This window comes from Pteropus vampyrus, unplaced genomic scaffold, assembly GCF_000151845.1.
Source record: "Pteropus vampyrus isolate Shadow unplaced genomic scaffold, Pvam_2.0 Scaffold254, whole genome shotgun sequence".
Classification (NCBI taxonomy): domain Eukaryota; kingdom Metazoa; phylum Chordata; class Mammalia; order Chiroptera; family Pteropodidae; genus Pteropus; species Pteropus vampyrus.
Window position 1 is genome coordinate 1,726,580 of NW_011889035.1, and position 13,357 is coordinate 1,739,936.

The window sequence follows — 13,357 nt, forward strand, 5'->3', positions numbered from 1 at the left end:
CATTTCTCTTCTGTGTTTTGACAGTGAGGCTGTGCATGAAATCTTTGTTGGGGGAGAGGTGAAGGTGAGGTGGGCTTGGGCTCCTTGCTAGGGCAAGCTGGGGGCATTTGCATACGGGTAGCTGGTGAGCCTACCCCTGAAGCCCTGGCCGCTTGGCATTAGTGGTGTCGTTTCTGTCCCTCCATGATTTGGGAGTGTGCTGCTCATGGATGATTTGAGACCGTGAGAGCTATGACTGAGCAAGCATGACAGCTAGAGTTTATGTTTTTTAGCACGAATTACATTTTTTCAATTTGTGGAATAACTTTATTGTTTTCTGAGTCATTTCCAAAGCAGTATCTAGTCATCTCTCGCTCTCATTGTCTCTCTGTTTGTTTTTGTTTTATCTTAAAATTATATTATTTCTCTTGTCCTCACTTATGAGAACATTATTCACATTTTGCAGATGAGGAAACTAAGGCACAGAGATATTCAATCCCTGTCCAAGGTCACTTAGCTAGTAATTGGCAGAGCCAGGATGAGAATTACTCCTCCTGACTCAAATCCAGAGGTCTGTCTACAAAGCCACCCAACCATGGACAGGGGGCACTCTTGGCCCATGTTAAGCTTCCACTACATCAAACCTTGGGCTTTTCCTGTCCCCCTTCCATCCTATCTCTAAAGGAATCCTGGCCACTCAAGATCCTCTGGGCACTAGCCAAGGACAAAGGGTCTTCTAAAAACTCCCTCTCCCCACCCACACCACATACACACTCTTCCCCCTGCTGCACAAAGCACAGGAGAGTACATCTCTGGCTCTTCCCCCATTCTACAATGCTGGGGTTGGCCTGAGCCACCCAAGATGGGAACTGGAGGGTCCTAGCACATGGTCTTGTGCTGCTGCCCAGAGCAGAGTGCGTGAATAGACCTGCAACAGACATGAGGGTGTGTGGGAAGGGAGGCCATGGACCCCAGGCTAGGCTGCAACTGAAAGCTGACAGCCCCTTCCCCTGAAAGGAGGCTCTTCTGTGAGAGAGGAGATTTCAAGGTTCTGAGAACCCAGCACCCCTTCCAGGTTGCTCCAGAGCAGCTTGGCCTTCAACCTTACCCATGTAACTGCTCCAGTTTAACCAGGGAGAGTGAAAGCGTTGGCGGGAGGGTCTTCTAAGGCCTCAGCCAGGCTCCTCCACTGGATAAGACCTCCTGCCTTCAGGCTGGTTGGTGACAATATCCTTCCTCCCTGGTCTCCCTTGCTGTCCTCTTTACACACTCCATCAGCATAAAATCTGGCTCTGGTCATTGAGAGAAAAGTGAACAATTATTTGCAGTTCCCATGGCAGAGACATACACAGAATGTGGTAGATCCTGGAGGAGGGAGTTATTCATTCTGACCTGCCAGAGTCCCATGACCTAACAAAGAACCTAACATTTCAAAGGGGCCGGGATGCATGGGGATTTTCCAGGTAGAGATGAATGCTCAATGCAGGCAGAGGGACCTGGAAGAACAAAGATAGGGGCATCAAAGTTCATGGTGTGTTGAGGAAGCAAGAGTGGCAGCAGGAAGGAGCCGGCAAGGCAGAGGGGAAGCAGAGGTGGTCTGGGAAGGAAGGCTGGGGCCACGTTGTGAATGGGCCTGGATACTCATAAGGCATCTGGCTCTGTCCTCAGGGCCATGATGATTCTCACCATGAAGTTGACAATATGGTTAAGAAAAATACTGTCAGCATTGTGAGTTACAAGGGGACAAGAGTAAAGGAACGCTTTCGGGAGGCTATAATGGTCTAGGTGAGAGATGATGGGAGACTCCACTAGGACCATGGCCTTAAGACTGAAGAAGAGGGAATACATTGAAAACCATATAGAGGTACCAGTGGTTGGCTCTGGTAATTCACTGAGCATGAGAGGTGAGAAGTAGATGTAGCTAAAGACTGCCAGCTCTGTAATGTTACTGGATTACTCAGAAGCCTCATGTGGCTCCTCCCTGCCTATTTCAAAGAGAATGAAGTCCATGGTCTTCTGTCCCAGTTTCATGATCTGGCCAGATTTGTCCCTCATGACTCTTCCAGATACTCTAGCCAAACCATTCCAGTCCTTATTCCCCAAACAGGTCCTGAGATTTCTGACTCACTGCCAAGTACTTTGTTCTTCTCTTCACATGTGCAAATCCTACCTGTTCTCTAAAGCTCATCTCGGATGTCTCATATGTTGTAATTATGGTAGTTAGCCATGATAAGTACTTGCTATGGACTAGGCGCTGTTGTACTTACTTTAATTGTGGTATCTCTTGTTTGATTTTCATAAAATCCATGTGAAATAGATTAGCTCCATTTTACAGATGAGGAAAGTAAGGCTTATAGGGCCTAAGTGCCTTGCCCAAGGTGTGACAGCTACAAGTGGCAAATACTCTACTGTAAACCATTACACAATATTCTTTCTGTTGGGCTGACTTGCTCTATTTTTCCTCTGTCATCTCTCTCTGCCTCTGCCCACTCCCACCCCACCTCATGGCCCCAGTGCCATTTGTCTAGGCTTTCCGAAGGGCACTGAATACTGTCTGCCTTGCATCCGAGATACCTGATCCCCTTCTTCCCAAACTGGAAGCACCTTGATCAGAATCAATGCTTCAACTTTCTCGGATATGGGACATTACTCACAGGAGCTGTTCAAGCACTGACTGAGTAAGCAAATAGCCCTGATGATGTGGGATGAGGCCTAGGCTTGCTCCTAAAGGCTACAGTGTCCCAGAAGCTTGTCTTCTTCTCTCCCCTACTGCATCTCTCACCCCTGCCTCTACCTACACCTCTTCAGGCCCTGGGGTCTCCTTCTCAGACTATGTATTGCAAGGCCTATTTAGCCAACATTTGTGAGCACAGCCCACATGCTATGTTGTGACTTTTCAGACGTGTCTCTTCCATTATTCTGAACTCATATGGGCCAAGAATTAATTTTGCTATTACTATAAAAATTGCTACTATTTATTTCTAATAATATCTTTCTAGCAATCTGCCAGACATTGTGTTCCACCCTTTAGAGATATTTAAACACCCAATCCTTACAATAAGCCTACAAGGTAGAGATTTTTAAGCATACACCCCCCCCTTTTTTTTTTTTTTGCAAATGAGGAAACAGGTTCAGAGAAGTTACATACCTTGCCCAAGGTCACATGGCTAGAAGCTAGTAGAGGTGGAAAGTCCAACTTCAAAGCCCATGTCCTTCCCTTGCTCTCCTGGCACCTAACAGAGCCTCGCTCCAGGAGCATAATCAGGTTTTGTTGAATTGAATGGTTGAGCATGAGTCATGCTAGAGAAAATCTGTGTGACCCACAATTCAGCAGTGAAGAGTGGAAGAAGGCAGGAGCTGGAAGAAGCCTTCAGTGGGAGGCTCTTCAGAGAATGGGGGTTGGGGCGGGGTGTCAGGATCAAGGCCTGTCTTGTGACCTCTGTGGGTTCGTTTCCAGGTCCGCTTTGTGAACAGCACATGGGTGTTCGGGAAAGGCATGTGTCACGTCAGCCGCTTCGCCCAGTACTGCTCCCTGCATGTCTCGGCACTGACGCTGACAGCCATTGCTGTGGACCGCCACCAGGTGAGGGCACCAACTTCCAAAGCCCTGTCTTTCCCTCTCTGGCTTTGTTTTCCTTAGGGGCTGTGAGGGCCCTCAAGACAGTGTTTTAGCCCATTTTTCAATGCGTGTATTTGTCTTCTTGTTGAACCTGTATGAGTGCTTAGGTTAGGCATATTCAACCCTTTGTGCTACGTGCTATAAGACATTATTCCCTGTTTGTCGTCCCAGTGAAGACTCACTGATAGCATTTTCTGTCTCAGAAACTAATGAGCTTGTTTTAGGGGTAGAAAAGCAAACCTGGAAAATTACAGGTAAAAAGAGAGTGGCAAATAGTTACAGGCCGAAGACAAGGCTCCTGACTGGGAGATGGGTATTCCCTGGCCCACGCTGTTGAGGAGGAAAAAAAGCCAAGGCATCCAGGTAGCAGGAGCAGGCACTGGGGCGGGGCAGAAAGGCCTCATTCACTGTCCTGCACCATCAGATGCACACAGGAGGATATGGTGAAAGGAACTGAAGAGGACCTGAGGGTGACGTCTCCATGGCAGGCACCTTGTTCATGTTAACTCAGTGAATCTGTGTTGTAGACTTGGTTCTGTGCAGAATCAAGGAATGGAAGCTCAGAAAAGTATATACATAGCTTTCCCAAGATCACATGCCTGGTAATGATGGAGCTAGAATTTGGACAAAGATCTCTCTGGCTCCAAGCACATGCTCTGATCACTAGTCCACCTTGCTCTGAGAAGACTCGAGGGTGCCTACGAGGCTAATATCATAATAGCCACTGAGATAAAGAGAGATAAAATTTATTCTGAGTAGCTCCAAGATGAGCAACAAAGACCAAGGGATAGGAGACTTCAAAGATGCAGCTCAGTATGAGGAAGAATTTTCTAATAGAAGCATCTAATAGAAGCACAAAGCTGCCAGGAAAGGTAATGAGTTTCGTGTCACCAGCCTTATATAAGCAAGGTCTGATAGGGATGTTTTAGAGGAGATCAATGCATCTGATAGGGAATTGGACTTGACAAACGTTGAGATCTCTTTTCCCTGAAATGCCATCATTTTGGCAGTCATATTGCAGATGCTTTGGCATAAGATATGAAAATATTTCCTGCTTTTTCTTAACCTTCTCCTCTAATTTAACAACAGGGACTCTGGATTACTTTGACCTGGCCTATGCTTACCCCCACTCAACACAGCTAACTGTGAGTTGACTCTTGGGCCAAATGTGGGTCTGAAGAACAGGGTAGAAGTCTTGCCCACATTTACCATGTTGCTGTGACGTATACCCAAAGCCAGCAGAGTCTTTAAGTGGTGTCTGGGGCCTCTGACCCAGGCTACCACTCCCCTCAGCAATCTGAACAGTGAAGGAATCTGAGGGGCAAAGAAGGTAAAGTCCAGAGTGGGGGTGTGCTGGGCAGCCTCTAAAACCTATTCATTCCTCCTGGAAAACCTTGAAAACATTGGGAGCTAAACTTGGGAGGACACAGCCAGAATGCCCAGTGTCTTAGAATGGTGTCTTAATGCCATGGCAGCAATTTATGACCTCTCCCCTGACCTTGGACTCACCTATCCCAAACTGCCTTTTTCGAGAAATAATGATTCTGATCTTAAAATGAGGATGCTGTCAGATTCCTCAGTCTGTATTTAGACCTTTAGAACAGAATTGATTGGCATACAAGATGCTTTTCAGCCCAAAATCCATAACAGTGGCTTTATCATAAGCACAGGAAAGCTGGGCCCCATTGCAATTTTAGTAACGGCTTTCATGAACAGTGTTATGAACCCCCAAATAAATGTGAGCACAGCTTCCTGTGATAAGTGTTGAGAGTCTCCTCTCCATGTCTGTCATCCTCAGACCCTCTCAGAGCCCTTTGTAACCTAAGGGGTCTAGAATCATGAGGACCTGAGATCAGATGCGAAGGTGGAGGCTGGCCATGGCTTGTTCCTCTGCCAGACTCGCTGTGCACTGTGGGTGTCAGGAAAGCAGACCTCCTCCTTCACCCCTTGCTGTCCTCTCAGTGCACCCTAGTTCTGCAATGTATGACCTGCAAGAAGCATTTAAATTGCCTGGAGCCTCTGAGTCCAGATGACACCTTCTTTCTACCCCTGAGAGTGGTCTTGGGGTGGTGCATCTCAGGGGCTCAATGATGATTACTGAGTGCTTAACTTTATAAATAGGACCTACCTGTCTTATTGTGATGAGTGAGCTGTATCGCCTGGATTTCTCATTTGCGTCAAAACTTCTTCAGCCAGAGAAGTCAAGTTTGCTTGTTTTCTAGGTCATTATGCATCCGTTAAAACCCCGGATCTCCATCACAAAAGGTGTCATCTGTATCGCAGTCATCTGGACCATGGCTACATTCTTCTCACTCCCACATGCTATCTGCCAGAAACTATTTACCTTCAAGTACAGGTGAGATTAACTAGTGGGGAGCAGCGTGGGGACTCAGAGGACCTTGACAGAGGAATGTGAGTCCTCTCTGAATCTCAGAGTGAGCAGTATCTGCCGCACTGAACCATTTTCTCTGCCTCTCCCCCATCCTGTTGCTTTCAGGTCTGTGACTATCTGCTGCTTTTTTTTCCTGCTTTTTCTCTTCTTTTCAACAGCTCTAGCTTCTTCCTTATTCTCTGTCCAGTTTGTCTGCAAGATTTAGGCAGCATTGATTACTTTATGTCACTGAGGGCATGTACTCTCACAGACTGAGATTCCAAATCAACCAGGCCTTGTTTACTTAATTTTTATTTTTTAATTTTTTATTTTTTTTAGGTGAGGCAACCCTTCACAGATTCCAAGGACCTTGTCAGCTTACAATCCTTTATTTTTATTTTTTAATTTTTTACGCCTACAGCACCTGGTCTTCCTAGGTGGTCTCCCATCACCCAGGCCTTGTTTAAAACGGTGTTCTTTAAATTCTCTGACACAGCCTACAAACAGAGCATGCGTGTATCTATGTGTCTGAGGTAGGATGCTCTACCTCCCCCAACCTCCCATTCAGATTTTTTTGTTAGACTCTCACAGAATGAGAATTTCTTTCAAGGCACTCAGGTTTTTGTTTGTTTTTCTTTTTTTCAAATTTAAGCACTTGTGCATGCCAGTAGTTCATAAAGGTGATCTCCCCCACCACACTGTAACGTTGGAGAGAGCTGGCCCCATTTTTGATTTTGCTACCTTGGTGTCCCTTGCACCTGAATTACTGTCTCCACATAACAAGCCCACAGTTCAGTTTACTGAATGAATGAGGTTTTCATCAGTTCATAGTTGTTTTAAGTGAAGTTCTTTAGAAACAGGCCCCGAGACAAAGGAAGGTACAGGTGCCAGTGATTTTTAAGAAAGCACTCCCAGGAGTAATGGGTAAGGGAGTGGTGAGGCAGGACAGCAAATGGAAGAGGCCAAGAGAGGGTGTGATTTGGGGAGAAGCTGCAGGGTGCTCCACGTGGGGGCGCTCTGGAGCAAATTGATAACACAGAGTTTGCAAGCCTTGAGGCGTTGGGAGCTGGGCTTTCATATTCCAGGCTCCCTGGGGAAAAGGGAACCTCTCAGCCACTTCTGGCTCTTGGCAGGCTCCTAGGAATTGTCTTTAGCAGCCCCAGGGGTTGTCGTATAAGGTCATGTTACAGCTGTTTCTTTTGGGGCAGGCAGAAACTGGAGGCCTGGTGCTCCAGATCTGCAAAGGGAGTCAGAAAGGACATAGGGGATGTACAGTACAGCTAGTGTGTCCTGCGGTAGCCATGTGCTGCCCCATCCGAAACAAACACACACACTCCTTGTCAAGAAAACAAGCTCTGACAGCTGATTTCAACCCATTTTAAAGGCTCCCTCCCCACTTCTAAGATATTGGAATGAATCATAATAGCAGATCCAGCAGATCTCAGACTCCCTATCTGCCTTCACACATTTAGGGCTATTTTTTTTTTTTTTCTGTGACAAAAGCAGAGAGTTCTCTCTTTTGCTAGTGATGACCACCAGCACATATAAAAAGAGCAAGAAGCCACATGGCGATGGGAAAACTGCCATTTTGAGTTCTATCTGTGCATTTTACGGTCTGACAACCCTACTCACACTGAGTCTGGACATTTAGATAAATAAGGGCCTGGGTTTACAATTCCTGCTACAAGTTTCTGCCTTGCTTTTCCTGGGGCATCTTTTAAAATGATCCCTTAGAGTTGAGCCCGCGAAAAGTCTGTGACCGATGCCCCAACCACCTTACAAATAATAGGTGCTTGCCTCCCTGCCCTCTGTCTCTTGCTCGCTCACTGCCCTTCACGGGCTCACTGTGACCCTGATCGGGGATTTATAAGTAATAAATCTCTGCTTCCTTTATGGGAATGTCTTGAACTGGCACTTTCAAAATGGCCCCTGGGGCTTTCACTTGCCCGGAGTGGAAGTCCGGATACTCCTTCCAGCCAGGTATGGGTGGCTTATGTCTCTTTGTTCAGCAGGTCGTAATCTGTATATTTTTAAGTCAACACACCAACTCGAGGGGTTCCAACACACATGGATATCCCTAAAAAGCTTGAAGAGGACTGGGTACATTGCATAGAAAATAAATACCTGTTATAAACGGCTGAAAGTATGTGAGTTCAGGCGTTGCCACTCACATTCTCAGGAGCCATCATATCTTTGTCCCATTCCTTGGTTCCCCTCTCCAGGTTTTCCTGAATACATTGTGCTCCCAGGAAGAGTTAATTATAAGGCCAAGAACACTAGTGTTGCGTTTATTCATTGAACAGATATTTGTTAGGTCTCTATTATGGACTAGGAATAATACAAGTTTAAGAGGACACAGAGAGATCCAGGTATATTCCTTATCTTTATAGAATCCCACCCTAGTAGGAGAAACAGCAATGTAATCAGATAATTAGGCTGTAGCTTCAAAAGTGCTATCACAGACAATGAACCCAGTGAAGGGAGAGGCCAGTGCTTCTTGAGGTGAGGCCTTGCCAGACTAAATGCACACCCTCCTTCTCTCTGTCTCTGTATCTCTGTCTCTCTCACTTGCCCCCAGTGAGGACGTTGTCCGCTCCCTATGCCTGCCAGACTTCCCTGAGCCAGCTGACCTCTTCTGGAAGTACTTGGACTTGGCTACCTTCATCCTGCTTTACATCCTACCCCTCCTCATTATCTCTGTGGCCTACGCGCGTGTGGCCAAAAAGCTGTGGTTGTGCAACACAATTGGCGACGTGACCACGGAGCAGTACCTGGCCCTGCGGCGCAAGAAGAAGAAGACCATCAAGATGCTGATGTTGGTCGTGGTCCTCTTTGCCCTCTGCTGGTTTCCTCTCAACTGCTACGTCCTCCTTCTCTCCAGCAAGGTCATCCACACCAGCAATGCCCTCTACTTTGCCTTCCATTGGTTTGCCATGAGCAGCACCTGCTACAACCCCTTCATCTATTGCTGGCTTAATGAGAACTTCAGGGTCGAGCTGAAGGCATTACTAAGCATGTGCCAGAGGCCGCCCAAGCCTCAGGAGGAACGGCCACCCTCCCCAGTCCCTTCCTTCCGGATGGCTTGGACAGAGAAGGACAATGGCTGCAGCAGGGCTCCACTAACCAACAACCTCCTGCCTTCCGCCCAACTCCAGTCTGGGAAGACAGACCTGTCATCCGTGGAGCCCATTGTGGTGATGAGTTAGAGGAGTGTGGGAAGAGGCAGGGGGAGGTCTCTGTTCCTAGGTACGATTGAGAAAGGGCCTGAGGACGGAGCCTGGAAAAGGGCCTGTCAATTCATACATGACCTTCACCGTGCTGGAAACAAGTTCCTGCAGAAGCCGTAAGATTCTTGAGTTCCTAGGAAACTGCCCAGCCTTTGAGCCGCATTTGATGTGAAAGCTAAAAGGCCCCTACCAGCTAGACGCATACTTGTGAATCTCTAAGAAATGCCGTGAAGCATATCACCCTGGTTCCCTGAGCCAGAGAACAGGACAACTTCAGCCCAGACAGGAGCTGAGTCAGTCAGCCACTTCCAACCATCAGGCATCCGCCTTATGATCCTCCCCACCACTGAGCATCCATAAAGGACACCTGAGTCATATTTTGGGTGTGGCTGACTGAGATGCACAGAGCTCTCACCAGTGGAAAGGTTAGCGAGCCAGAGCTGGCACGAAGGTTTTTATGTCTCGTTTTCTGAAGTCATTGGACCACATGGAACTATAATTCTGTGGTGGCCTGGTCCGATATATGACAAGAAAGGACCAATTTGATTCCTTAAAGAGCAATTACTGAGTTTCCTTAAACAAAGAGAAATTATTAATAAAACTTTAGAAAATTTAGAAAAGCACAAAGAAGAAAATCACCTCCTTCTCCCACCAACTTGTGATAAGTTTTGTTAACATTGCTGTGGATTATTAGCAACTTTTTACTTTGTGTGTGTATGTGCACACGCGCACGTGCGTGCTTTTCATTCTCAATTACACTTTTCCATGTAGAGATAAGCAAGAATTGGGGGCATAGCAGAGAACTTCTGAGCCCCTCTTCCAGGAATAGTGTCTACTAGAAGAGTTGGAAGAAGCAATGGGAGAGGAACTCAAGGAGAAGACTCACAGAGCCAACAAACTGCCTTCACCTTGTAGGAGTGGTGGGAAGGGCCTCCTCTCTTGAGATGGAGGCCATCGTGATGAGCCAGGGAACAAAACTCATCGCAGAGACATAATTCCTTCTCTGCTACAATCACACAGGACAAGAGGTGTTAAAAAACTGCTCCGCTTTTACAGAAGATAAGGGAGCAGGCTTTCCAGCGTGCTGGAAATCATCGTGTTGGACACCTCACCATCCCAGGCTGTCTAGGCAGGCCATTCATTCTCTGCATTCAGTCTGAATAATAAGTCTTCTGCACTGTCAGCATCACCCTGGTGGCTCACACGTCACAGAACCCTGTAGCCTTGTGATAGTCCTTAAGGCTTCAACATGCCAGAGAAATCTCATTCCAGAGACTGTATTTTTATCACCTTCCATCTGGTCCTGAGTGACTTACTGTGTCACCCAGGAGAAAGACGCATTAGGTAGAAAAGAGCTTAATTCACCAGCAGTAAACAATTGCTACTCTCACCCTGGTTTTAAGTTTCTTTCTAGCACCAGATAGATTCTGAAAGCAAAGCATGGATGTGGAGCTGAGTGGGAAACTGAAGTTCGGAGAGAAGGGGCTTGTCCAAAGTTCACTTAGATCTCTTGGCTGTTAAATGAAACTGAACTTGGTCATATCATTTGCTTCCCTATAATGAACCATGGGACATTATACTATTCTCCCTATTTATGAGGATGTTTGAAGTTTTTCAAGTTGTAAAGTTTGAAAATCATCTTCTGAACAGTGAGTGGGTAAAAAAGTGACTTTCATGGGCCAGAGAGAGCCTTCAGAGCCCATAGGGACCTCCAGATGGATTTTTCCAGCCAAGTGTGTGCCTATTGTCTCTGTGGTATGGAGAAGTAACTAGTGGTTTCATCTTAAGGCTGCTGTAGAAATTCTGTCAACCAGAAAGGAAACAGGTAGAAGGCTACAAAAACTCTGTCCTGCTCTAGAATCATGGGGAAAGCTTTACTTTGCCCCTCTGTGAGGGCATCTAGAAAGACCGTTGAGTTAAAGAGAAGGCTCTTCTTTGAGGAGGGCTGCCTGATGGCCCATTAGTTCTGTGCCTCCCACTAGTCCCTTGTCTGTCCCCCTCCCCGTGTTCCCAGCGTGCCTCAGAGCAAACATGGATTTGTATTTGTGAATGTGAAATTTGTAAAACTTGAGTCTTTCCAATGTGCTGTGATGAGTACTTTATTGTACATCGCTCCAGTCTCAATAAAATAATTTTAGATGTGTGGACTGTGCTTCTGGGACTTGCGATTAGGCTGCAGTTGGTAACTGTTAAAATGGGGATCCATATGGATTAGATGACAAGAGCATGGAGATCAAGTGCCCACACACCTGCGTTTTACAGCTGAAGAAGTGCAAACACTGAGAAGGGTAAATAGCCAGTTGAAAACCTCTGACTCTTAGTCTGTAGTTTCTTCTGCTGAGCTGGCTGCCAAGCCCCCTCTTGCGATTATGAATCTGTGCTGTGTATTTTAACCTGGGACTCCATCTGTTCCCTGGTGATTCAGAAGGAGACGAAGCTGCCACTCAAGCCTCAAGAGTGGGTCTCCCACTCGCCATGTGCTGTGGGCACTGCATTCCTGTGTTTACCAGGATTTCTGCCCCTTTGGGCCTGGGGTCCCCTGTCACAAGGCAGCATGAGATCCTGACTGTAGTAGAACCAGGTGAGCTGGGAAAGAGTCTCATTGCATACATAATTACCCTGATGCCATCCAGAAATCAATTTCAAATAATTTCAGAAAAGGTTGTATATAGGGGTAATTTATTGAGCCTAGTAGAAAATTCGAAAGAATAAAACGAAGAAGGAGGAGAAAGGGACTGAGATTTGCTGAACGCTTCTGCGCTCATGATCTCATTCACCCTTACAGCAATTCTCCAAGGGCATTATTATTTCTCAGCTAACAGTCACACAGCAAAATTGGGAAAATGCTACTTCTTGGCAATTAGGTTCCAAGAAGACATGTAGAGATAGAAGTGTCAATACGTTTTGAATCCGATGTTTTACACATTTCCCTTATTATGAGATACTTTTGGGGGGTAGAATCTGTTAACGGTCCTAAAAGTCAATGCTTAAGTTATGTACTTTGGGAAATGCGTGACCAGGTATACCCCGAGTCCCCTGCAGCACTGTGGTCATTAAGTCCCTGGTTCTACTACAATCAGGATCTCATGCTGCCTTGTGAGCTTAGTTCTGGTGAGAAATGACTTCCAAACCAGCCCTAAGTGACTCTCAGATTGCTGGTGCCCTGCTTGACTGGCTATGGCAGGTTGCCAAGGCAAAAGAAACAGCACCTCAGCCAGCCCAGGCCTCAGGGCACGCAAATAGCATAGGCAGAACTCAGGTAAACTCTCGCAGTTCCAAGCTGGTTGTGATGTGCCTCCAGGGCCTCTGAGCAGCTGTGAAAGCCCCAGGTTCTAGCGCAGGGATTCCCAACCCCCAGAATATGGACCAGTACCAGTCTGTGGCCGTTAGGAACCTGGCCGCACAGCAGGAGGTGAGTGGCAGGCTCATGATCCATGGAAGCTTCATCTGTATTTGCAGCCACTCCCTAGCTCTAGCATCACCAACTCAGTGCCACCTCAGAGCATCAGGCATTAGATTCTCATAGGAGCACAGGTCCCTGGTGCCAAAAAGTTTGGGGACTGCTGCTCTAGGGTAATGGGGGCCAGACCAGAGTATCTGGGCCTAAGGGGGAATCTGGGAAGACCAGGGGACTTGAGCATCCACTGGGGGAAATATGAGTGTTGCTTAAAGATGGTAAAAGATGCTCCTAGTGCTGTGGGACCAGGTTGTCAGTATCTTGCTTTGGCAAGTCTGTATACCACCAGCTCACACCGCCCTTCCATTCTCTCTCATTTTAAAGAGTAGTTAGTGGAGGAAGAAATAAGACACATGCAATGCTGGATGCATTTTGAAAACAAAACAAAGCAACACAGGTATCTAATGTGAGAAAGCCCTGAGGTTCAGTCTCCTTTCTGAAGTTTTGTAGCCTCTCTTGCTGAGAACAAGCTATCTGCTGTTTTATGGAGAGAAACAGAGTGCTGATGTTAACAGAATCCCATCCAGGATACCACATTATATTTGGTCATCATATCTCCTTTGGCTCCTCTACACCCAAATGAGAAAGCTGTCCACAGTGTCCCCAGGCTCCAGGGGACACATATCAGACTCTGAAGAAAGCTCCTTAGTTAGGCTTTAAATGTGGAACCTCACACTTCGAATCACTGTCACTTTGGCATCCAT

At 46.7% G+C, this 13,357-nt stretch overlaps 1 protein-coding gene across 1 annotated transcript in view; it reads left to right on the forward strand.

Annotated features, from left to right (window-relative positions):
* The window catches only part of GPR83 (G protein-coupled receptor 83), a 14,472-nt gene extending 3,131 nt beyond the window's left edge, over window positions 1-11,341 (forward strand). The window contains exons 2-4 of the mRNA XM_011374751.2: window positions 3,437-3,562; window positions 5,821-5,954; window positions 8,548-11,341. Of these exons, the coding sequence (XP_011373053.1) occupies window positions 3,437-3,562; window positions 5,821-5,954; window positions 8,548-9,175 (888 nt within the window). The 3' untranslated portion in view covers window positions 9,176-11,341. The remainder of the gene's footprint in view (window positions 1-3,436; window positions 3,563-5,820; window positions 5,955-8,547) is intronic.
* Window positions 11,342-13,357: the final 2,016 nt, after the last annotated feature.